Source organism: Sphaeramia orbicularis, chromosome 3 (assembly GCF_902148855.1).
Source record: "Sphaeramia orbicularis chromosome 3, fSphaOr1.1, whole genome shotgun sequence".
NCBI classification, from domain to species: Eukaryota; Metazoa; Chordata; class Actinopteri; order Kurtiformes; family Apogonidae; genus Sphaeramia; species Sphaeramia orbicularis.
This window is the reverse complement of record NC_043959.1, coordinates 35,408,649-35,435,682: the sequence shown is the minus strand read 5'-3', so window position 1 is coordinate 35,435,682 and position 27,034 is coordinate 35,408,649. Positions and strand designations below refer to the sequence as shown.

The window sequence follows — 27,034 nt, the reverse complement described above, 5'->3', positions numbered from 1 at the left end:
AGAGAATATTCAGTTATTCAGTTACCTTCAGGTCTGTGGTTTGGTTGCTGAGGAATAAGTGGTTTCTCAAATGGTAGAATGTATTCATAGTGAACACCAGGGTTTGGCTGCTGAAAGATCATCTGAGGGAAAAGTAGATAAACTCAGTCAGCAATTCTAACATTAGGAGTCATCTTCAAATATCTGATCTAAATATAAACAAATTCCTTCCAAAAGCACCTCCACATTTGGCGTTCAATTAATACAAATCAAAAAGGAGGAGAATCCATGTTGTCGTCCTTACGTACATAAACATCCAGGATCTCATTGGTAGGTCCTTCGGCCAGAAAGGACTCCCCAGCGGTGCTACTGATTTCGTTGGGTCTACGGTAGGTGAACATGGTCCCGCCTCCTTCGTATTTCCCCGGCCGGTCGATAGCCCAGTTTCCATTGATGATGGATCGCCCTGAACGGCTTCGGAGAGCTGGAGAAAATAACCACACAATCACCACTGACAGTCCCAGCTCAAACAAAAAGGAAAATACCGCCACAACTGTTTCCACATAATTATTGTTTAATGTAAAACCATTTAAGCATGAGGAAGGCTGTAGTAAGGAGGAAAAAAAAGGCTGTGATGCCGACTTTCTCCACCCAAAAAGTGCAGTAATTACAGCTAACTGAATAAATGGTGTCACGTGCACTTTCAAAGCAATGTCTTTTATTAAACTGACGTCTGTTTGTGCTGGCAAATCTTTCATGCAAATCCTGTAACAAAATCTTTGGAGATGTTTTCCACTGATTCCAAGGATTAAGTACAAGAGGCCATTAGAAAAGCATTAGAAGTGTAACATTAGACAGGCTTGTAAAAGAGTGTTTGGACAACTAAAAGCACATTAGAAATGCACAGCACAGAACAGAGGCCTATTGAAGGAAAATCAGGGATGGGGGGGGTGGTTACGATAGTTGGCTACAGTGAGATTCAGACCTTTGTTTTTTTGTTGTTTTTTTTTTCTTGTTAAAAATGCACTTTAAAAAAAATCTTACTGGATGGAATCTGCTATTGTTCCTTCAAAAAGAGCACTGTGAAATGGCTCCTGTTTTATTATGGTTGCTCAGTGTAAGTACTCTGTAAAACTAAAAGGAGCCATTAAATAACTGCCTACTACATATGTGTGTGTATATACAGTCTATGATCTGTTAGTTCAAATTAGAGGAGACATACCATGCTTAGCTAACAATTGTGTCTGGATTTGAAAGGTAGCCTCTGAATTCATCCATAGACTCCATCCATATGCTACTCTTGTTTCTTTTTTTTTTTTTTTTACAGCGCAGTGAAATTCCTCACCTTAATTAAAAACGATGGCAAGGCTCGAAGGGTAAGAATGAAATGCTCCAATGAAAGCATGTTTATGCACTTTCCTCAAGGGGAGCAGCGATGGGGGGATATCAGGGTTCATTCCCCTCTTCTAAATGTACTGCTGAACTGGGGCATGGCTCTCACTAAACAATGTCTCACATTCCAACAGTCACTTCTGAAAATACCACTTCGTTCCACTGTTGCACCTCTATTAAGACACCAGTTACGTATGCCATACATTTCCTTGTTAGGCTCCAAAGAAAAAAAACACCAAAGAGGAGGGTGGTGATAAAGACGGAGGAATCCAAATGAATCACACAGCCTCCAGTTGATCTGCCTTTTTATCAGATAAATCTAATTAGCTTTACAAGCAGCTGCAGCCTTCATTTGGATGCACAGATGGAACAAGCAGAATGAATATATCATATGCCAAAGTGTGACAGTACAAATGTAGTTTGATTTTTCTTTGGTTGTACTCATTTACTCTTGAACATCATCTCGGCATACTCCTATGTATAATGAGTGGGGATTTAGAACTTGTTATGCATGGGTCTTGAACTGGGATGAAGACGAAAGTCTGCAGTCGAGTGATCAAATTATTCAAATTAAGTTCTCCATTACCCAAGAGTCTGCTGTATTAGCTGTGTAAACCGTGAAAAGCCTTTTTACAGAGCATAAAAGACAACTGCAAGAAGATACAGATCAGTGCTATTGACATTTCTGCCATTAAGTGTGAATGACTGTATTCTTCCATGGTTTTAAAAAGTCTAATAAAAGTGTGTTTGAAACCCTTCCATAGTCCTTTTTTTCAGGATCTAACACCCACATCCTTTAGCTTTTATTGCTTTGCAAATTAGCGGATGCCAAAGGAGCATGATTACTGAAGCAAGGTTTTAGTGCCTTATCAGTGTGTGTGTGTGTGCGCATGTGTGTGTGTGTGTGTGTGCCTTGTTTCTTTGGACTTTTACCTCCACTGCTTTTACAATAAAGTAGTCCAAAAATGAATACAAGCAATAATGTGTTAATTTTCCCACCTAAGTAGTTCCGGCTCTTCATCATCTCAGTGACGTTGATCTTGGTGGCTCCCTCTGGGATCTCTACTATCTTGTGGTAGCCGATCTTGGACAAGCTGTGTTTGAACACTCCAGAGACCAGCCTGCATGTAGTGTTGTCACCTCCACACATGCCGCATTTGTCCATCACTTTTCCCGATCCGAGATAGTCATCACAACCTAGACTCTGAAAGTGAAGGAAGATGTAATGTAAATGAGGAGGTGCAGAGTGATTAAGTGCATACTGTAAGTGTGAAACACATTAATTAGTCTTAGAAAAATAAAAATACAGAATCAGGGAAAAGACAGTAATTTCCCAAAGCTAAAGCTACATTACACCTGCAAAAATAACTCTATAAAATCACACCATTTACTACAACAATAGAATAACTAATTAGCAGGGGTTTTGTTACTTTCCAGAATGCATAACTTTTGTGTGGCCATCTTTGAACATATGCCAGAATTTCCTTCCTAATCCTCTAGAGTGAGACCTCTCTGTGGTAATAAATTACAGGAAACCTGGGCATGGTAAAAATAGAAGAGTTAACATCAGCAGTCCATAAATTCACTCAAACCAGCAGTAAAAGTAACTCGCTGTGCAAACAGGTGGTGCAGGAGCCAAAACTAGTCCCAGTGAGCTGCCGTGCATTCAAACACGTGGCTATGGCGGTGCCAGCGTGATTCTCAAGTGAACCAAATTGGCAAGTCAGGAATAAAGCAGAGAGGGGGGCATCATGGCAGGAAACACATAATGACACGATGGCTTTCTCTGATTGGATCCCGGCCAGTCTTCACACTTTCTACGCAGTTCACAGCTCTCGCATGGCTTCCATGTAGACCCTCTGCTTGCTTTTAACATATTCACTCTTTTTTTTATTAACACAAGCATATTTTCTTACGCATATGCAAACACTGAGTTCAAAGATATATAGATATTTAAACATTTCACTGTATAGATTTCAATACAACTTCCTAAACCTGTGCACGACTACTGTATTCTGCATGTGGTCCAAACATAACACCAAAGATGAATTTAAAGGAAATGTATAATAAATCATACAATTTGTGGCCATCTCCATGGATTTATCCGGAATAGAGCAGTAGTGAGGCAGCTGCAGGTCAGAAGGAAGATGAACGGAGGAAAAGACAGGGAAAATAAAAAGGTGAATAAAGGTAAAGACAAGTGATGAAAAGTGGGATGAGGGGGAGTATGGCAGACGAGATGAAAGAGGAAACAGTGTCACTAGGGGTGGACTGAGGTAGTTGGGGTGAACTCAAGAAGAGAGTCTGGCTCGCTCTCACCCGAAGCAACTGGGTCTGATCTGGGCCAAAACACCACCGTGGCCAAAACAAACATGGAGTACCTTCTTCCACACAGGAAATAAGCAATGAGAGAAAAGAACTGCGTACTAAGAGTGGTGAAAAAAAAAAAAAAAAAATTAAATAAAACTGCCAGAAAAATGCTTCTGTGGTCGATGTGGAATTACGCTACAGGGTAGCATGGGGCTGGATAAAGATGGGATAAAGTCATTAAACATACTGTGATAACATTCAGAAAATGCGGCTCTGTCTAAGATGGAGAAATGTTACATGATCTCACTTTACAGATTGGTGAAGATAAAGCAACTCATAAAAGAATAGGGTAATGCACGGTAGAACACATTTAGGGACACTCAGTAAGTCCACAATGGAGGACTGTTACTGACATGAACCAATGAAAACGTCCTCTGTGTCTATTTCTCTTGTCATCAGCCTAAAACAACATACACAGAGGAGACAGCAATTGCCTGAAAAAGGGAAAAAGTTCTTCTCATAAAATAGGCTGACATGGTGAGAGGTAATATGTGGCTTTGAACAGAAGAAATATTGAAAACATATTCATATGGGAGAATGTTTTATTGGGCTCAAATCTGAACTTGTTATATCTTATGACAGTGGATTGAAAAGTATGTTGGGTTTTTGTTCCCCTTATGAAAAAGTTCAGGAAGCATTAGAGAGTTAAGGGACAACGTGATATCCAGTGTTTTTGATAGTGGTCAGTGGTGTAGTCCAGGGTATACGGCGGCATAAGGAGTATACCTACTTATTTTTCAGTCAGCACTGGGTATACCCACTTCTAAATTCCACTAATGTGCACTGTTCAGTAGTTTGTAGATGTTTTCCCCCAGGATGGTGAAGCCATGACCCACCCTACTCTGCCTCTAATTAGCTAGCCCTCGGTACCTTCACTGAGTAGATTGGTTAACTTTAAGCATGAGGACTGATGAGCCAATCAGAGGCAGAGTAGGGCGGGTCATGCCGAGGAAAATATTGCTAACTTAGCGCCAGAGCCAGGGCTCTGCTTAGCACTGGCCACCTCTGGAACCTGATTGGACAGTCCCGGTGTCAGTGCCACCCCAGTTGATTGACAGGTCACTGCATGTCTCATTGAAAGATGCGCGATTATTGGAAATGCAAACAAGAAAGGCTGAATAAACGTCTTTCAAATGAGTGACACATATCGAGAGAACCTTCTTTTATGGAATACATAATTCTGAGGTAAGTTTTAAGTTTGTTTCAGAATGAGTCACTGTTTTAAACTACTGAACATATGACTGCACATTTAGAGAAGAGATTTTGTTGCCAATAGTTAAACTGTGTGAGTAGGCTAACGTTATGAAAGGCTAATGTTATCCTATGTTTGCCTCATGTTGAATACATTTACATTCATGCAGCTGCTTGTGTGACCAGAAAAACCTACAAACTGCTTCTGATCAAGTCATGATAATTTTATAAGAGTGATCAAATACTACTGATGGATTTTTTGGTAAACTAAACAGAGTAGTCTTACATGTCACTGTTTCTAAAATGGTGTTGTTCTGGACTACTTAAAAAAAAAAAAAGGGCAAAAATTGAGAGTATACCCTCTTCTCCAAGGACCACAACACCACTGATAGTGGTGTTATCCAAATCAGTAAACTATCAAGGTTCTGGCATGAGACACAAAACTATAATATCCTAATTTGCCCCTCAGTAATCCCCCAGATCGTTACATCTGTCGGACAAATGTGACCTTAACTGTGATCTAATCAAGATGAGGTGTCACTGATGTCGGGACACGTGAAAGCAGCAACATCTTGCCGCGAGTTTGACTAATCTCAGTGGGGCTGATGAATCAGGAGGCTGCTAATTCCTTAACCCGTAGACCATGTCAGTGCCTGTCTCTCTCTCTCTCTCTCTGTCTCTCTCTCTCTCTCTCTCTCTGTCTCTCTGTCTCTCTCTCTCTCTCTCTCTGTGGGTGGTTGTGCCATCTGGTGAGGAAAATCACCCTATTTTCAGTGGAACTATAATGGGATTTTTAAAATGTCGCAAAAGCCCAATTTCATCTGGAAGTGGTTAGATGTGTAAAGACAGTGGAGTCAACTCCCAGTCAACTCGCGAACACTGAAAACAACATAATCTTAAAGTAAATCCTGGTGGTATTTTCCCACAAAATGAGGTTGGGTTAAACTCATCATATTACTGAATTTTTGTAACATTTTGCCATCGGCACTTGTCACTGGGGATTTCTTCTGCTACCAGAAAATACAGCAAGACATTTAGAATTAGACACAGACATCCTGGAAGGTTGAGTTTAGTCATTTACTTATCATAAGACAGATATACGCCTTCAAGTCAGCACTTCTGCTTCCTTCACAGCTTAAGTGGAGAAAATATGAGGTCAACCTGCATGTTGACCTGCAGTGGTCAGTGTTACGGCTGTTATAACACAACTGGACTATGAGCTGTGAGGTATAGAAAACAGAAAGGTTAATATTACATAGAGGTTTGCAATACTGCACATCTAAAAGCCATTTGTGCTCATCTGATAAGTGAATATGGAACATTGAAGGGGTGGCATAATGATGAGGCTCCTAAGTTCCTGGACCGGGCCTTTGTGTGTGGAGTTTACATGTTCTCCCTGTACCTGTATGGGTTTTCTCCAGCTTCCTCCCAGTGTTCAAAGACATGATGCAATAGGTTAAATGGCCACTCTAAATCACCGCTAGGTGTGAATGTGAAAATGAATGGTTCTTCATACTGTATGTCAGTCCTGCAAAGAACTGGCAACACATCCAGGGTGTACGTCCAGCATCCCACTTGACCCTCTTGATCACTAAATGGTTTAACCCATAAAGACCCAAACCTCCACTGGCATCTACAGATCTAAAATGTTTAATCACTTCTGATCCAGTAATCCTATCAACACATGTAAATAACTGGTGTAAAATACAGTTTGTCATCTTTTCATGGTCATCAGATATGACCCATTTGGACATTCAGAGGCTCCATAGTAAACATGGAAACACCGTCATCTTCTATAACAGGAGTGGCCAACCCTGGTCCTGAAGAGCCACTGTCCTGCATGTTTTACATGTTTCCCTCTTCCAGCACACCTTACAGTTGTTATCAGGCTTCTGCAGAGCTTGATGAAAGGCTTATTATTTGAATCAGGTATGTTGGAAGATGGATACATCTAAAACATCCAGGATAGTGGCTCTCCAGGACCAGGGTTGGCCACCCCTGTTCTATAATATTGATTTGCTAGTAAAACTCATGGACTTTGACAAATGACAGTGGTTGGGGACACTTGTTTTTGCATTCAGTTATTGATATCTTTGCTGAAAAAGTTGATTTTTCTTCAGTTTTGCCTGTTTAATATAATAACCTTTGAATTAACTCTGAGTTTTTATAAACATCCAAATTAAATATAGGAAATTAAATACAGGAAAATGCATGATTTACAGCGCAAAATGCAAAATACAGTGGTCAATATTATACTAAAAGGTGATAAATCACTTAAAAAAGTTTGACCAGAGAGAAAAATTCATTTGGGAACTGCCATAAAAGTAGCACTTGGTCTTTAAGGGTTAAGAAAATAATGAATAAATGAGCCTTAAAATACACTAAAATGCACCTTAGATCAGATATGAACTGACTACTTGGTGTTTGTCAACATTCAGCATTTACATATAAATCATTAAAACTGATGCATTCACCCTGTAAAGCCTGAACCATTAAATCATTGACAGATAATTCCAATTCTTTGAAAATGGAGCCTTTATTGGTCCTTCTGAACAAACAAAAACATTTTTTTTTCAAATATCATTTTCCATGTATGAGTTTCAATTTTGTATCATATTTGATGCATCGGGTCTCAGTGCTCAAATATGATTACTTTTGAACAAACAAAAACACAATATAACACAAACCTGTCAAACAAACTGGTAATGGTAAAAAAATGAGTGTGATGACTTTAAACACCAGATGAAGCAATCAATACATGTGATGATTACTCACAAGCTCTATCACCTATATTCTTACACATATTATATACCAACATTAAAGTTACAGCTCAGAAATAAGTAAATAATGATTTTACAGGCTCTTTCATCTGTCTGTTAGTGGGTAATGGTGAAAATTATTCCCAGTTTACTGTTACCCTTGCATATGTGCTGAGGGGACTTTTCCCTGAAATGAAGATTTAGTTGTCGAAACCAATATCAGAGATCAGGGGGGAAAGAGTGGGAAATATCACACATTTGTATCATTCCTTAACACACTCACATTGTCATGATATGCAGTTACACAGGGACTAAATCTCTTACTGGCAACTCTGGCATAATGTTACAGTGGCCTTGCAATAATAGTGCCTTTATCCAAGTGGGAGGCCTGGTTTGTGGTTCCATACTAGGAATGCAAATGCGAATAAAAGTTAATGCTGGCAATGATATCATGCACAAACTGACAGCAGGAGGAGATCCAACACACAGGCTTTTAAATCCGCTCTAGTAAAATAATTAAGCTTGAGTAGTGGTAGAAAGACTTGGACTTAAATTTTGAAAGCTTGCTTATATCCCACAAACATTTACTTTTATGGAAATTTTATCTTGTGCAGGCTTTTGTGTGACATTTTGGTGCAGTGGAATATTATGCCTTATTAACATACTTTGTTTGATGCAATTACCTTATGTGATTGTTTGCAAGCATTTGCATATATGTGCATTGAACTAAAGGACGGTGAATCGTCAGTGGGTGGAGGAGGTATGCATTTTTACTATGAGTGTCATCATTGTGACTTTTTTTTTACTTAGACTGACCATCTTTCTGAAGGATGTACCACAATACAGGAGCTGAGCGTTTGGGATAGTAAATCAATAAACTACAAACTGTGAAGCATGTGCTAGTATGTTTAAGACATGACGAGTCCAGTTCTGCCTGAGGAGTGATTGCCGTACGGATGTTTTCGACTGGTGTTAAAGGGGGCTACGACACAATAATCCGCACTGACAGACACATCAGGCCAAAGGCTGACAGAGTAACAGCAGCAGATGTTTACTGCTGGACCACTGGGCTACAATGCATCAGCAGCTGTTTTCATTCTTATACACAACCTCAACAGACTGCAATGAAAACCTAGACACTACATTTTACACATCACGGGTTCAACAACTCTCTCTTTCTATCCCTGTTACTGCTTCTTTTATGTATTTTTTTATACACTCAAACATAATACATAAATATTCCAGACGTTACCAGATTTCACCCTCAAAATATAAAGTTACGAAATGTTTTTTGGCCATATAGCAAGACAATAATTCATGGTAAATACAGTATGTCTGGCTACAACTGTAAATGTCAGTGGTTAAATATCAGTACAAGAAGGCAGTGATTTGGAAGAGCAGGTCATGCTGTTCAGCTGAAATACAATGTTCTGTGACCTGCTGCCTCTTTCCCATGCCCACAGCAGCATGCCAGGCCTGGCCCTGTCCTCAGCAGAGGTTCCCACAATAGGTTAGTATACGGCTGTCACTGCCACAGAGATGACATTATAGAATTTCAGCATGAACAATATGTAACGTGTCACTCTAAAGAGCTAAAGTATCAGCTCAGTATGTCCCCAGTTGACCCCTGAGCCCTCCACAAAGCCGCCTATGTCACTGCAGCATTGGATATCAGTTTCCATTAAAATTTCCATTCCAGTTTCCATTAATTAATTGTCACTTGCCTTTCAGCTCCGCTCCTAATGATGGATATGGCTGCATGCTGTCGAAATACTGCTGGTCCAAGAAGTGCAATTAAAAAAAAAGGAACGTAAAGAATGAAATAGAGAAGGTTATGAATAAAAGGATGTTTTCTTTGTCTGGAGATGGTGGTTGAACCCCCCCCCCACCACCACCACCACCCCCAAAGTCTGAATCCACATGAATCCGAGTTGGCTGAGGCACATATCCCACCAGGACCTTCTAACCTGTATCTTGGCTGCTTCCCATTTTGCTCTCCCACTGACCGAAGAAAGTAAAACAAAAAACAATACCAAAAACATGGTCCGCATTATTCGTAAGTGCTTTAAAAAAAAACAAGACCACTTACACTGTTGTGAGTGGAATGAACACCTAAGATCTACTGTACCCTTTAACAGTCATCTCATTTATGTGAAAAGACTTTGTATCACCTACCAGAGACATTGTTAGTGTAAGCATAGCCTCTCACGGGAATAAAAGCATGCTGTGATCTTTACTCCTATCTGTAAAACTGCATCCCAAGATGGAAGTGCACACTATTTTAAAACATATTTATGACAGTGGGGTTAAAGGGGATTGTTTGGCCTGTGTTTCTACATCTTTTCACACATAGAAAAGTTGTAATGTTCTTTGGCAAACTGCCAGAGTTATTATGACTTGGTCAGCTGTGACACACCATCTCATCTGGAAATGCAATACAGGCCTACCATGGCTTCCCGGTCCAAGCAACATCATCCCAACGACAAAGAATTTATAGTGGAGGGGACCTCAAGACATGATGCTGTGTCTGGAAACAGCATTATAGAGATCTGACACACATTCCACAGAGGGAGAGATTAAAAAAGATTAGAAATACATAAAATTAAGATTAAGACAAAATTAAAAAATATGATTGTGGTGCATGAAAATGTACACCTTCTAATTCATTTGAAGAGACGTTCTGGTTGCTATGGCTACTGGCATCTGTCTCCCATATGCAGGGATGCTGTGGATCTTTAACTGGTTTTAATGAGTGTGGAAGGAGACACTGTTTTTACTTCAGTCAGCACTTCAAACACATCTGTATCTGTGGAACCAGCTCCGCCATGGAGTTCACATGTGATGTTCTCACTAATAAATGAACTGAAACTCAGACAGATTAACAGTGTGGATTTTACACAAAAGTATAAAGTATTGGAGTAATTTTCTATTTTGGTGGATAACATCAGTCAGACAAATTAAGAATTTTAATTTGGCACAACATTTTTACAGAAATAAGTGTATTCTCTGACCTAAAGCTTTTCCTTGCATATCAGTGGTGCATAATTAATGAATGTTGGTAATATTTTCGACAAAAAACAGCACAGACATCTGGCATAAGACTGAAAGCCAACAGTAAATATTTCAATCAAAGAAATGAGCTTTTAATCACATATTACCACAGAGAGAATCATACTCTTTACTCTGGCCTGGCGATACATATCCCACACGGAAGATGTGACTTCATCAATAGGTCAAAATTTGGAGATTAATGTGATTTGTTCTTTTCCCTCAAATTTCACTTCTGGCTCTGTACAGTAGGAACACTAACTAGAACACTAACCATAGTTTGTAACCACAAGTTCAAACACAAGTTGTGGTATTTTGGGTTGTAATTATTCAGCTTTCCACTCTCCACAACATAGCATTTCATGAAATCAATAGCAACATATGTCAAAACAAAATGTGAATAAAGACAAGCAAAGATTATTTAATGTAAGTAGAAACAGTTGAGAAGAGGAAAAAACGAGTGGCTGTTGTGGTTCAAATAGATTTACAACATCACAAACAAAGCTTATAGGCCTGACATTTGTTAACAGCATGTAAATACACTAACAGTCTACTGCAATACTTCCACCATTCCCAAAAATGTACATTAATCTACTGTATTTTTTGTCTACTTTTGCAATAGACTTCATATCTGCACAATATCCTATAAGATGCAATCATTCACATAAGTTAAGAGGGGTATATTGTGGGTAGAACTGGAGTAAAGTAAAAAGAGGCCTCATGCCCATCGCAGACTGCTCTCACTGCTTGGGGCAAAGGGCACAGTCTCTACATAAAAGTCCTGTGCTTGTAAAACAATCAAAAATAGCATTGAGCATGGTGATTGTAGCCATTAAACGCATAGGGTTTCCTCTGACATCACTGTTCTGAATTGGAGCGACTGTTTTGGAACAGAATGATGTGGCCTCCACCGAGGACTAAGGCGTTGCTCTCAACAAAACATTGACCAAAAGATAGTGATGATAAAACGGATTCAAAATAACCAGACGTACCTAGTTCTGCAAGAATTTCATTCATTTGATCAAAAGTTGACATCAGTGACTGATTAGACGTCTGTGTTACATAAATGTGAGTTTGATGTTATTCAAAGAAGGGATGAAATGTAAGGAAATTCATGTAACTAAATATACAAATGGAGTGTCAAATAAACATTAATGATACAGTACATGATATATCGTTAAAGACAAAGATGTTTTGCATAGGCAAGTTGCAATAATAATCTAAAATCCACAGCTATGCACTTTCAAGCCACATTAAACTGGCACAGACATCCTCATCAGGATCTTTGCACTTCACAAGCTTTCATTAACAACCTCAGGCACCTCACAGCAGCCTCATTAATCATCAGCAAACACAGGTGAGCTAAGACTAGCAGAGCTGAGCTACAGGCAGCGACAGGCTAATTCAGGCTCGCAGTCTATCCCTAATAGAGTTCCAAGTACATCTTTATAGTCCCAGGACAGGCCTGACTCACAGAGTCTTCCACTAGGAGAGAAATCTAATCCTACAAGCAGCCCGTGAATGTGCTGTGGAAAAATAAACAGCTCAGCGAGCAAGCAGAGCCACAGTGAAAACAGCCATACTGTAAATACTTCCACTCAGTAGATGGACCACAGGATCATGGGGGCACATTGACAGCCCACGTTATTAAGTGACACTGTCCAGTGCTGCTTGGAACAGGGCACCAGGCTTAGTTGCATCTTCAGGCTGCGTATTAAACTGACATAAAACTACTTCTATCAGTAATGTGGGACATTTCCCTGTGATACGCAAACAATTATGTGTAACATCTAAAACCTCACCAGAAAGAAAAACCCCAAAACAACGTTCACTGAGGAATCTTGTCGTCTTCTAATACACATCTTACAGGCAGAGTGTTAGCATCACTGAGGATTCCCCACATTCTCCCAGGTTCCTCCAGGACCCAACAGAGGTGAAGCGTGTCCTACCTGTGACCGCAGCTTCCCCTGCACACGCATGTGGAGGCAGGCGAGCAGCAGTAGAGCCAGTCCTGACAGCATTCTCTCATGTGGCCACAGAAATGTTAGACCAGTCACTCAGGCTTCTACCACGAGTCCAGTGGCTGCTCCCGTCAGCCTCTTCCTCGCCTCTGTAGCTTTGAGAATGCCAAAAAACTCCTCTCACTACAGAGCTGATCTCTACGAGTTCCCCTTGTAAACCGAGCTGGGGGAGGTGCAGCTGGGGGGGGAGGTGGGGGACAGGGGCTTTTTTAGAGGAGGGAGAGTGAGAGGTAGAAAATGAATAGAAGGGTTGGAGAGAGGAGAGGAGAGAGACGAGAGAGGAGAGTGTGGCAGCTACTGCTGACAGTAAATTGGAAGTCAGGGAGGAAGTTTTGGGGAATATTTTCAATGTGACAGAAAAAAGTTTGAGAGGAAGGAAATTCTTGTGGGAGAGAAATGAATGTATAAGCAAAACCACTTTGGTTTAAGTTGTGTGGTAAGTAATTGGCAGGTAGGCATGCCATCTTCTATGGATGTCAAAAAACTGAGCAACTCAACAAAAATATACACTCCAGTAGGTGATGCCATCCACGATTGTACCAAGTACTGCCAATAACAAATAAAATGGAAAAATGGGTAAATAATAATGGTCTGAGGTTTCATCATTATCCAGAACAGAAACATCAGCCCTAAAACAATAAGATTTCTGCCCTCTTTCTTCCATGAGCCCCCTCAATAACTTAATTACGAGCCACGTTGCAACACTGGAAGCAAAACTGCTGCAGCCAAGAAGACCCGACTCATATCATATGGTTTTCCTATTGCACCACCATTGTTTCCACGACATTAAACCCTAATTCACCAGGACACAGTGAGGCAAAGACTATATTCTTCATCCTATCTGACAGTTGGTCTTCTCATAAAATTAAATCGACAGGACGAGCACATCAGGGACTTGGTAGCTGGACTTGTTTCTCCACAAAAGGACGTCTGCAAATATTGACTTCAAATTACCATGAGATAAAACTTCCTTGTATTGAAGTGGTACATGGAGACCACAACAGGCAGCTGCAAAGTCTGCATGAGCTAAAAGTCTGTGTCTCAGATGGGCCGAAGACCAAAGTACACATGATGGGAGTACACAGTGAGTAGAAGGGGTGCAGAGAACACAAGGAAAGAACAAGAAAATAAGAATGTAATTAAAACTACTAAGAACCTAATGTTGACTTTCTGGGGGGAAAAAAATAAATGATTTTTTCATATGAATGCCTGTTTTACAGATCTCAGCTCCTCCTTGCTGCCATTCATGTTGAAATGTTTGTGCTGTAAGATGTGTTAGAGGTCAAATAGATTAGATAGATTTTTTTTCACTGAAAACTTCTCTGTCTCTGCATGTTTAGCTATCTTTTGCATATTTAATCACAGCAAGACAAGGATACATAAATACCAACTGGATTATTATTATTCATTAATGTTTTGCAAATCAGATACAACAAGTGGTGCCAGGCACAACAAACCCCACCCCTCACACATATTATAGCTTATTTTGGCACCGATCCAGCTGATGTCATCATGTCTATGCATGTGCTGATGTCAGCGTAGATCAATTTTGGCCATTATCAGTAAATGGGGAAAAAAAGACTTAAAAAATTTATAAAAATTTGAGCTTTGACCTACTTTTCCCAAAATGTAGTCATATCTCCTGTAAGAGTATTAAACTCTGGAACTCACTGCCATCACAAATAAAATCCATCTCAGACTTTAAGATGTTCACCACCAGAACCAAAACCTGGTTAAAGACAAAACACAACTATTCTCATGTATAAATATTGTGTATATTGTGCGGGAGAGTGAGCAAGTGAATAAATGCCTCATATATAAATGCAACACTGGATTATCAAATTGTATTGTATGACCGATTTAAATGATGTATATTTTATATATATTATATTTTTATGCATGGTATGATCATTTTAAATGATGTATATTTTTTACTTGTACTGCAATGTTGTGGAAGAGCCCAACCGGGGACTGGAGTTGAAAATTAGCACTAGCTATAAACTCTATATGCATCACATCAGCTGCAAACTTGTAACTATGTTTGACTGCATTGTCCCTGTAAAATAAATAACTAAATAAAAAAATAATCTATGGGTCACCAGCAATCTATAAACCCAATTTGGTATGTATTCAACCAACACTTTTGCTTCTATAGTGTTAACAAACAAGCCAAACCAAAAACAATATCCCTTAATCAATGAATGATACAATAAAAAAAAAAAATGCACAAGCCTCTCAATATTTATCTGTGCAGCCAAAATCTATTTAAAAAAACAGCTGCAATTTGAGGATAATGGGGTTAAACAAAATTATACAAATACAGTTCTTTTGGAAAATGAATATACCTGGAGAGAGATATTACACGGTTATTTAGATTTATTTAGAGAGACCAATAGACAGATGTTTCATACGACTGGTTATTGAATCATTAGACCGCAGAGTTCCCTTGACCTTCACGCTACTAACTGTAAATTTGTAATGTTTTAAACACCTACTTACCGCTCAGCTCCTCTAATAAAATTAACAGCTACTATGAGGCTTGGGAATTCAGATTTATGTGTGCCCTCACATGTATAACAAGTTACATAGCTGCACAGGTTGCCAAATATTTGCTTGGTAATAATGTTGGCACTATACTCAATAAATCACACCTTGCTACTTTTTCTAACATTCTGTTAAGTTATTTTACAGACAGGGAAGAGCAGCGAGAAACAAATATCTGCACACCTGCAACTGGCTTGGGTTATGCTGGAACGGTGTCAGATGATACACACATGCAAACACACACACACATCCTACCTGGCCTAGCTCACAGTGTTATATACTAAATACTACTATATACTACTAATATTAGTAGTATGATTTGGTAAAAATCGAGTTGAGAATTCTTAACTGTGACTGTTTTATTTTCTTCATTACATTCCTCATCTGCCTCTCCCATTATTAAACACAGACAGAAACAGGATGACAGTAAAAGCCTCTGTAGTTAACACACACAGCTGCGTACATGCGGAATAAGAACAGCTCTTTTCAGCGCTCCATTCATCACAAGAAACGTACAGACCAAGAAAGGAGTGGAAAAATACTTATTATGTCTCATTAACTCTATTTTAGGTTTTGTGTGTATTTTTGTTATTTCTGTCTTTGCTCCCCTGTATAAGTATGTTTATGTTTTTTACTTATATAGAAGTTATATACAGGATGGAAAAGGCTGATGGGATAAAGCTGTCTGAACATAATGAAAAGATAAAAAACATATAAACATTGTGTCCCACTCTCCTGCTCATCCTCTGATCTGGACTGGTCTCCTACTGGAGGCACAGTGCCCAGAGGTCAGGCAGGGTCAGACTGACTCTCCAGTACACCCCAGGGTCTTTGTTTCCTTCAACAAGTGGGTCAGCCCTGAAGCAGCCTTGGCTTCGGAGCTCGATTCCCCTCGTCTCCAACCCACACACATCAGAGTCATGCTCTACAGCAGGTGGGCTCAACATTACTGTACACTGTCAGTGTCTGGCACACACACACTCTTACAAAAGCCGTATTCAGCTCCTGTTCTTATTCTCACTCACATTTCCAACCTCTCTTGGCATTTGCTAGATATTTTAATCCAAAGCTCATTAGCAAAATCATGAATGTAAACATTTTTAGCAGGTGTGGCCTCAGAGGGACACACTCTACCTGGCAGTGGTAACACTTCTGTCATTACATTTGCTTACATCATGCTTCATACATGCTCAGTTGAGAAAAGAAGGATTTATGACCCCCAGATGAACACAACTGTACAAACATACTTTCACATCTCTGCCATATTAAAAATCAGACATCTCTAAAGCTTCTCAAATCATACATCTCCATTTATTTCTACCCATCTCTTCCAGTCTTTGAATCTGTTAAATTGATCAGTATAAGCGAAGAAGGAGGGAAAGCAGGAAGTGAAAACACATGATTTTTGTGCATCTGGGATACATATTAGTCAGCAAGGCCAAGCATGTAGGTCCCATGATTGTAATGTATTTGACTAAAGAAGGTATGGGGGGGAGTGACGGAGGGATTTTGATGAATAAAGCAGGTGGAATCTGGATCAGGGCCGGGAAGGGCAAGGTGTGGCTGAGGGAAGCTGCTCTTTCTATTCATTCACTAAAAACAACCAAGGGGGGAGAGACAAGCTCATCCTGCTGAGGATACTTTATACAGTACATAGGTACTGTACATCAGAGATCCCCTACCATTTGTCATCCAAAGGCAAGTGCAGAAATGATGCATGCAGGGTTTTGAATTCAGACAAACACTGTGCAATGTGTAGTGTCTGAATAGGACAGAGACACACAAACCCATGTGGCTATGAATGCACATGCTTTTTCTAATATCCATCACTATAACATAGCTGGAGACTATGCTGACAAGTTAAAGAGGCCCTGGTTTTTCTGTAAGTCACTCACACATCAGCACATAGATTGACCATTCGATGCATCTGAAACAAATTGTCACTCTGTCGTTCAATGATTTTGTAGAAGAAATACCTGAATATCCTAAGAAACTAAAGCACCCTGAAACACACACACAAAGGAAAATCATACTGGGATTGTTTGATAGCAGGGCCAGATTAACACTCCATTGTACCCTGGGCAACAATATTCAAGGGCCCCATCATGACAACCCCAGGATCCCTATAATCTGGCAAAATACAGAATAAATTCCAGGAATATCTGTAAATATACCCCATTTAATGTCCCTCTCCTTTTTTAATATTCGTTTGCCGCTCCCACTTAGCTGCTTCTCCATGTTTGCAATGTTTTGATTCACGTATGTCGCGTATGTCGTGTAGTTCTTGACGTCTCATATCCCGCTCAGTGCACGCACGTTGATTTGCGTCACCGCTGATTGGCTTTTTACTCTGACCAATGAGGAGAGGGTCTCAGCTCACGGTCACAGACAGCAGGAGCAGGGTTTCTGTGCAGTGCAATGGCTCCGGGCAGCAGACAGTTTCATTTATAAGCAAAAGATAACCAGATGTTTTCGTTATGCCCGAGCTAACCAGGGCCCTTCAGAGGTCATGGGCCCTTGGGCAATTGCCCAGTTGCCCATATGGTTAGTCCGGGCTTGTTTGATAGATATTGTTATTGTGTATAAGTCATAATTCCAGTGGGAATGGCAGTTTTTGCATTTTATTTTGACTAAAACATAAAACAAAAGTGAAAATTATGATTATGAATTATGATTATGAATTAAGCATATTCACGTGGTGCAGGGTACCTCTGTAGAACACACAAAACTTAATTTATATTGATTATGTGAGTCTGACTCTAATTGACAAAGGTATAAAAAGTTGCCGTTGCTGATTTTTACTGAACAGTTTTAACATCAACAACAAAATTAGGACAGAAAGAACCAGTGTGATCTGTGTGAAATCACTTATCTCTGTCTTAAAGGCATTTATCATAGCCAGAGTTTGTTAATAAAACTGTTAGATGCTAATTTATTGACAAAGGGTTTTGGTCTTTACAGATAGGAGGACCTACAGCAGAGACTTACACTCTTTTATCCACCGATACTTAAAGCGACAAAAAGTGTCAAACCCATAATCAAATCAAATAGACACATACATGCGACATCCTTCATTTCTTATCTAATTCTCAAATAACCCTAAATTCCAGGTGCCCAGTGACTGCTGACCACACATTGAGAGCTCCAGATCTCTGACATTCCAAACAAACCAATGAAGCATAAAATGTGCTCAACTGTCTCCTCAATCAACAGCCACCCAGATAGCAGCCAATCACTGTCAACAGCCGTCTGTCTGAGGAAGACGGCTGTGACCGGCGCTAAAAATACAACCTCGTATCCGTATAGTATACTCTCATAAATCTGTCTTCTGGACCGGACACTAAGACTCACTTCTCTCTGCCCTACAAACACACTCCACTGCAGGGATACAACTCCGATATGTCTCCACTTAGCTCCATCGCTATGAAGTTTGGGCGATATGGCTGTATATGCTGTGTAATAAATGTATCTACAGGTAGAGATTTCATGTAGTTACAGTGGTAACATGACAACAGTGCTGCTTAGCACGTTAAAACCAGGAAACCCTGAAAATACTGGCCTTATTTACATTAAAAACAGGTACATATAAGGGTCTGATCAAGCAGTAACACAAGGACACATTTCGTGTTCAACAGTTTCTGACATGTCAGCAAAGTAACTTATATGCATGTATTAAACATTTTTGAGTAGGTATTTATATGCACTTTAACATTATGTATAACATAATTTGGGGAGATGAAAATTTTAGGTGAAAAATGTCAAATTACTGCTCGGTAGCATGTGGATCTAAGCTTTATGCAAACATTCAAAACATTCGGTTGTCAACAGAAACTGGTATCAAGTGGGACAAAACATTTTAGATATTATGTTCAACTATGCTGAAAATAAATTTTGGGGTAAAATATTGAAAAATCTCTGTTTTATTGACATGAGAATGTGGTAACACGTGGACATGCTGCCATAGTAACATGTGGATGACTCCTTATCATTGTATGCATCACCGAAAATGGTGACTTTTTTTTTTTTAACAACAAGCCAGATATAATCACAATGCTTTATTTAAAGTATTTAATACTAACACAGTGTTATTTACAATGTGTAGTGGTCCATACTGATATAAGTAAATTACAAATGAAGAGCAATTTCTTGATAACAGTTCACAGATAGATTTTAAATTTTTCAAGTTTATTTTATTCATTATCTTATTTATTTATTTAACCCAGACTCAAAACACATCTGTTTAGGACCTCTTTCTCTTTGTGAACACAATTGCATTGTCCAATTTTTTAACCTGCCTTTTATTTTTTACTCTGCTTTATTGCTTGTCTTATACTCTCCTGTTTTACTGTTTCACTGTATGGTGTCCTTGAGTGCCAAGAAAGGCGCCTATAAATAAAATGTATTATTATTATTATTATTATTTATTTATTTATTTATTTATTTATTTAAATTTTTTTAGATATAATTTTTAGCATCAAATTCAAGCTATATTTTTATGTCTGAGGCATGGCTATGGTATAAAAAGTACAATCGATAACATTGGTTATAACTTTTTTTCTACAAGTGGTATTTTAAAAAGGATAACAGTTCCATAAAATAGAGATCTTTAGCTGAAAAATGAGCCCACTTGATAAATGATGTGTGCAAATTTACTTTTTCATGTTGATGTTCCCATAAGTTAATTCTCCTGTCAGTGCTAATGCTAATGCTAATGCTAGATAGGTTACTGTGTGTGTATTAGGATGAGTAAAATGCAGAGATTGAATTTACCCACATGGATAATAAAGTGAGCTAAACTTAAACTTTTAACTTTTGATTAAAGTTGGTTGTTACATAATTTGCAGACAAATTTTGGACCTTAAAGCTTCAATGTTGAAAGAACAATAGCTTTACTGTAAAAAAGTAAATAATTATGTAAATATTCAACCTAGGGAAGAGACAAGTCACACAGAGTTGTACTTTGCTGGAAAAAAAAGTGTCACTGGTGCTCTTCAGTTTTTTGGATCTTAGCTGAATTTTTTCCCCTTGCTTATGATGTAAACTTCCTCACACATAGTCATGCAAAAGTACTGTTTGATGAATGATTGTGGAAATTTTGTGCTGACACCAATATTTGGAAGTCCAAGCCCAGCTGCTGTTGTGCTGACTTGCCAGAATACAATCAGGAAATAGAAGTTCAACTGCTTTTCCTGTGGTCTCATTTAGTACTAGACAAAAATATCCCTTACAAGGCAACAACAACAAAAAAAAAGACTTCTCAATTAAACACTTAAGGATGAGAAAATGATCAGGCCATATGTAAAACGCAGCAGAAAACAGATCCCATCAACTGTAGACACAGCCCAGGAGGTTAAACCTTCCCCCGTATCCTTAGACTTTATGAGCTGTGGTAGAGCTGAACTGAGAAGGGGCAAAATGCAAAACAAGTGTCTGACCCCCACATCCAGAGAGCCCACTCAGTGTCAGTGGCCCAGAGCAATCATGGGCCACTGACAGCCAGCAGGGGGACAACCAAGTCCATCATGATCCAGGAAGTTTAAGGCAAACTAAGACATCAATCTGTCATCCCTTTCACATCTCAATTTCTCAGCTTCTATTTGTCCTCCAACTGGAACTCTCACATTCAAGGCCCCTTGACAGCGACAAGTGCCCTAACAAGTGTCATTACACAGGGATACTGTAACTCTACTAGCTCTGGGGCTGCTGTTCGATAGCTGAACCTGACCTTTGGTATCCTTGCGTAGGGGAGCAAGAAATTCCTGGGATTAACAGAGCATCACCAAAGGTCTATGTTCATTTATTTTCTGTTTTCTTTCCATAACAGCAAAGCCACCCAGGACTTTCATTTTAAAAAGCAATCTTTCAGAGCCATTGCTACACTTGATCTTGAAAGTGAAATGTCTGATCTCCTTTAGATTTCAGTTGCGGTTTTCAAGAATTAAAACAGGAGTTTGACTTGACAAATTATGATGACTTCCTGTATGTACAATTAAGGGACTATTATAACAAAAACATAAAGCACAATATTAATTCTAATAACAATGAGCTTGTAAAAATGATTTTTGGAGTATATCATTCTAAAGAATACAAAATGATATCTTCTCTTTACAAACATTTAATGGGGATGAGAGGTTGGAACACTTTGGATGTGAAACAGAAATGGAAAAAAGAACAAGGAATGTGTGTCTCAGAGGAGGAATGGATTAATATCTGGAGAACTCAACAGTCAACCATTTCTTCAAGAACATGGAGGGAACATTGCTGGAAAAAAAAATATATAATTCCATATTTCATAACACCTAAAATTACAGCTAAATATGAGTCAAGAATTTAACCTTGTTGGAGAGAATGTGGAGATGTCAATGTAAATCATGCGCATGTCTTTTGGTTATGTCCTAAACTTGCATCATTCTGGGATAATATATATTCAACGATTAAGATATTGGGTTATGCAATTTCTAAAACATGTTTGGTGATGTAGTTTGGATGTATTATTGGTAATAATGAAAGAAAAAATGATAGATATTTGTTTAAAATACTATTAGCTGCCAGTAAAAACGCTATTAGCAAAAAATGGTGCAGATTAGAACCACCTACAACTAACAACTAGATACAAATTGTGAATGGAATATTTGAGATGGAGATATTTACCCATAGATTGAATACTCAAGAGGAACAGTGTCATGATAAATGGAAGAAATGGACAATTTTCACTTCAGTGTCACATTACTAAAAACAATTGTTAGTCACAAATGTTTATTATGCTCAATGTATCCAAAATGTCCCTTATATTTGCTTTGTTTTGTAATGTACAGAAATCAAACGATAAAAACAAAGTAAAACAAACAAAATAATTTCAGATGCAGCTAGTTCCATCTGTCTGTTATAGCGTACATTAAGAGGTGAATTCATCCATACAGTGGGCAGAGGGAACCCCCTGTAGGCAGCTGGAACTTGTCGTGACAGAGACAGGATTGAGGTATCTCCACCAGTCTGTGCCAGGCAGGCTGTATATCAAAGCACTCATCCCCCTTTTAACAAGTCTGCCTGTCCACCACAGCAGGGAATGCATAAAACAGATGCAGCTGTCAGTAGAGAGAAGTGAGGAGTGGCCCTGCTGCTGTTTGATGACTTTGGATCGGAGTTGCGCTCTGGGTGCTGGGAAACATGCCAATCTGAGAGGAAGACTGTGGCTGAGACCTGGACACTGCACAGGATCAGATATAGCCCCATTCTATCTGTCATCTTTATTACAAAACATGATGTCAAAATCGATGCGGAAATCTGTCAGTTCAAAGTTGACTTGATTCTCACCATTCATGTAACTGATAACCTGTTACAGATTCAAACTCGATAGAAAAATGACTGTGTCCTTGTTATGTTTTTAGTGATTAGTCTTATGTAAGTGTCCTAATCTGTTATGGTCTTTGTACGTCCTGTTGTGTGATTGAAGATGATATTCTCATCTTCACCCTTTTATGCATAAATTGTTAATACACTAGTGGTATTTTTGACATAACTCATAACCAATTGGATTTCTTCAATGTCTTATTTCTTCAGCATAATACACTGCTATTCACTGTAAAGAATTCCATGCATCAATAGTTTAGCGTGTAACTGTATTAATTATTGAAGCATAAACACATCCATAAAGCTATTTCCACAAATAGAATATGTTGCTGATTTAAGAAAACATATGACTTCCGTGTAAAATGTAGCTGTCCACTGTGGAAAATTGAATCAGTGATTCAGTGGCATTCTGGGAAACGTCAGTCACTGAAACAAAATGACAAAAACCATGAGGATTAAACTGTGAACAAACTATTCCCTAAATTGTTGATTAATAAAGACATGTTTTGGATTTATTAAACAATTTTTCAGGATAAGGTAAGACTTTATTTATCTCACAGTATGTTAATTCAGCACCATTTACAGCAAAGTGAGTCTAACAATTATTAGAAAATGCAATGGCACAACAATTAAGAGTTGGAATCATTGCAGCAAATTATGCAGCTTAAATTAAAGACTAAACAAGAAAAGCACTCGGACAGCGCAGACCTCCGCCAAGACAGATCTGCCCCCCCTCCCCCCCCCATCACCACCAAAATGTAATCATTTCTTCCTTGTGCCAGTATCAACATTTCCTGAAAATTTCATGAAAATCTGTCCACTTTTGAGTTATCTTGCAAACAAACAAACATGCAAACACACAAAGCAAAGTGATCACAATACCTTCTGGCAGAGGTAATAACTGTCCACTGCAGTAATGTCAGTTATGTTATCAGATATTGTTATCATGTGTCTAATGTATGTAGTACACGCCTGCCATAGCAACTTTTGGATATAAAAGTGTTTTCCTTTCGGATGGTCGGCAGATATCTCTCCTCACATTCGGACTGTCTTCGGTTGACGAGTGAACTTTTATCTGTGCACAAATAAGGCCTTAAAATAAAATCTGCATTTTTTCTTCAAGCACCTCATCTCAGAGTGGTGATTTTTAGTGTTAAAATCCGACAATGTTATATTTGGTACATTTATCATCACAAAGTTACATCAAGTTTTTAGCACGAGTTCATCATCACCATCATCATCATCACCATCATCATCATCATCATCATCATCTCCCTCCTAACAGTGGGCAGCAGTAAAAAGTAGTGCAACCCCAGTACTGGGTCTAGAATAGATTAGATTAGATTCAATTACATTTGATTAGATTAGATTAAACTTTATTGATCCCACAATGGGGAAATTCAACAATGTAAAGTGCAAAAAAAAAAGTATACAGGTATAAGGATAGTGCAAAAAACGATAGTGCAAAAGCAAACAATATACAATAAAAAATAATAATAGCAATAAAAAATAATGTGCTGCACACTTTTAATCCCCCTTGGCCAAATACAGTGTAAGATTCTGTTGAAAGTTACTGCCCTATAATTTAGATTAGATTGTCTTTGTGTAAAACTTATTACATACATATTTATATTTGAAAGTACTAGGTATTTTAACTGCATAAGGCCATTTGACCTTGAAAACGTAGGTCAATGTCATCTATTTTCAATAGGCTTCCGCTCCATGCCCAGATGCATCCATAGTATAAATTTGGTGCAGATATGTCAATGCGTTCTTCAGATAATGAGATTATGTCAGACAGCTGACATAATGATTACAATACCCCTCAGCCAAGTGGTAAAAACTACACAAATAGTAATAGTCCATGCTACATAGATTTTTACCCTCAGTGGGGCCTGTCACCACCAGCAGAGAACTCTGTGGGCAGTGATCGCCCTTTAAAAATACACACACCCTTCTCAAATGCGCTTCCTTGGTATAAAAGGAGATGTGTCGCAGCTCAATGGAATTCCCACCATAAAAGGATCTTTCTTTCACTGTTCATCTAAAATGACAGACTGCATTCAAGAGGTTTCAGTCCCTCAGACTTGACTTTCAAAGTGTGCATGTTCACATAAGAGGTGTTCAGATGTTCACACACTGATACCCAGAAAACTAAAAAAAAAAAAAAAAAATGTTCTTTTCATTCAAATGACGTTCTTGGTTCATTTCTCACAATTGAAATATTTGGTTCGATAATTAAATGTGCATGAGACAAAGCATAGTTGCTTGCAGTCTGTTAAGTTAAATGTTAAAGAGGTACTTCCCATTTCAAATGATTACACTTGAACAGCATTAATGTACAAAGTGAGTGCAAACCCATTTATTTCATCTGTGCTGAGCTACATAAGACTGCAGTGAAACACCAGTGGTAAATGAAGGTTTGGCTTGTCTACACTCACTTACATTTAAGACATCTGTTAGTTTGCATTGGCAGGATATGTAAATGTGCGTGGGCAAACTGGAAAAAAAAAAAAGAGGAAAATCTGTGATAAATGTGCTCCTGAACCATTTAATACAAAAATCCACAATACAGACTTTATAATCTGATGCATTGCTCTGTTAAACAACCACAAAATTGTCTTAATATGAAACATTAGACAGGTCAGAAAAAGCACTCAGTGGTATTATAGTGAGTATAGCAGACAGAATCAGTTTGTCACACCTGGCTGAAGCACTGCTGTGAATCCAACTACAGCATAACCCTTAAGGACCAGGAGCTGTCTCATTAGTTTCAGTGACTGTATAAACCTGATATACATATATTTCTCTCTAAAAGGCCAATCTGTGGGTGTCAGAGCGGTAGATTTAGAAATATGAGATGGCGGCTTGGGGCGTCACCAGGGGCAAAAGGTCTAATGGACAGAACTGGGTTGTTATTCATGCACAGTGGAAGGTGTCATGGAGGAATACCAGGGACCACACAAACAGTAGGTTGTGTGGACAGAGCAAGTGTTTTCTGCAGCGGCGCGTTACCACTGCAGGAACTAAAATCTATAATATGACTTTAATATGTAAAGACAACAGCATTATTTAGACACATTTCCTTCTCCAATACATGTACAGACCAAATGTTTTGAATTCATTTCTCATTATTATGATTAAGTATCGAAAAACCTATTCAGTTCCACAACCTACAGTAGAAATGAGACCAGTATTAAAGCCAAAAATAAAATTACATCCAGATACCAATACAAGTAAAAAAAACACACACTCACACTGAAGTGCAGTGAGCTGCTTTCCCATGTAAGTAACGTGCTTTAACCCTGTAAAACCATTTGTATCATATTTGCTACGCCAGCATGTATGCATATAGGCTTAGTGCAGATGTCCTGTGTGAGTTCACTGGGAGATAGAATAGAATAGAATAGAATAGAATAGAATAGAATAGAATAGAATAGAATAGAATAGAATAGAAAAGAATAGAATAGAATAGAATGCTTTTATTGTCATTTTCAGGTTCAGGTTGCTTCCATCAGGTCGCAGATACAGTATTCCTAAATGTAGGACCAATAGGATGAGGAATTCTTTTGTTCCGGCAGCTATTGTTCTGCTGAATAATTCTTTGTAATGTTGGTGCTATTGTTTTTAATGGATTATTTATTTATTGTATTTATTGTTGGTTTGTTGTCCGTGTGAAACTGTTGGCTGTAGAACAAATTGCCCCTCGGTGATAATAAAGTTTACCTTAACCTTGACATTATACACATGTTCAGCAAAAATTAAAAAACAACTCTCTTGTGGTGCAAAGTACAAGAGATAAGTATATGCACTGATGACCTTGGCTAAACACTAGTGATATGTGTTAAATATAGATGGAGATTGAGATGGAGACATAGGTCCCTGTAGTTTGTGATGTGATGTCTCAAGATCGGTTTCTGAAATTGCTGACAGTGATTTACTTTCAAGACAACCTCAGTGTGTCTGATGATGTGAGGCAAGAGAAACTGTGGAAGCTTTGGGCATGGGTACAAAAACTGTAAAAACAGTTTCTCTACATACCTCCTGAAGAATGGCATGCAATTGATGAAATGATGGTACCATTCAAGGGAAATAAAAAAGCTGTAAAAGGTTTTATGTAAAAAACAAAACAAAACAACTGCCTTCTATATTTTCAGAATGTTATTGGCAAAATGTATTTTTGTATCTAAAGTTAACATTGTTGTGAGCAAAAAATTGCCAAAAACGCACTATGTACCAAATATGACAGAAAAAATATATCATAAACAAAATTATATTTTAAAATTGTGATATAAGGTCTCATAAACATCTATATTCCCAGAAATTTGAATTGTGTGACTAGTTTTTGAGGCGTCAGGTTTTACAGGGTTAAAATATACA

At 38.5% G+C, this 27,034-nt stretch overlaps 1 protein-coding gene across 1 annotated transcript in view; it reads right to left on the bottom strand.

The window, feature by feature from the left end:
• Positions 1-27,034, bottom strand: part of thsd4 (thrombospondin type 1 domain containing 4) — a 51,649-nt gene that overhangs the window by 9,871 nt on the left and 14,744 nt on the right. Inside the window, exons 8-10 of the mRNA XM_030130957.1 lie at positions 2,371-2,575; positions 288-463; positions 26-122 (exon numbers count right to left, since the gene is read on the bottom strand). Coding sequence (XP_029986817.1) covers positions 26-122; positions 288-463; positions 2,371-2,575 — 478 coding nt within the window. The remainder of the gene's footprint in view (positions 1-25; positions 123-287; positions 464-2,370; positions 2,576-27,034) is intronic.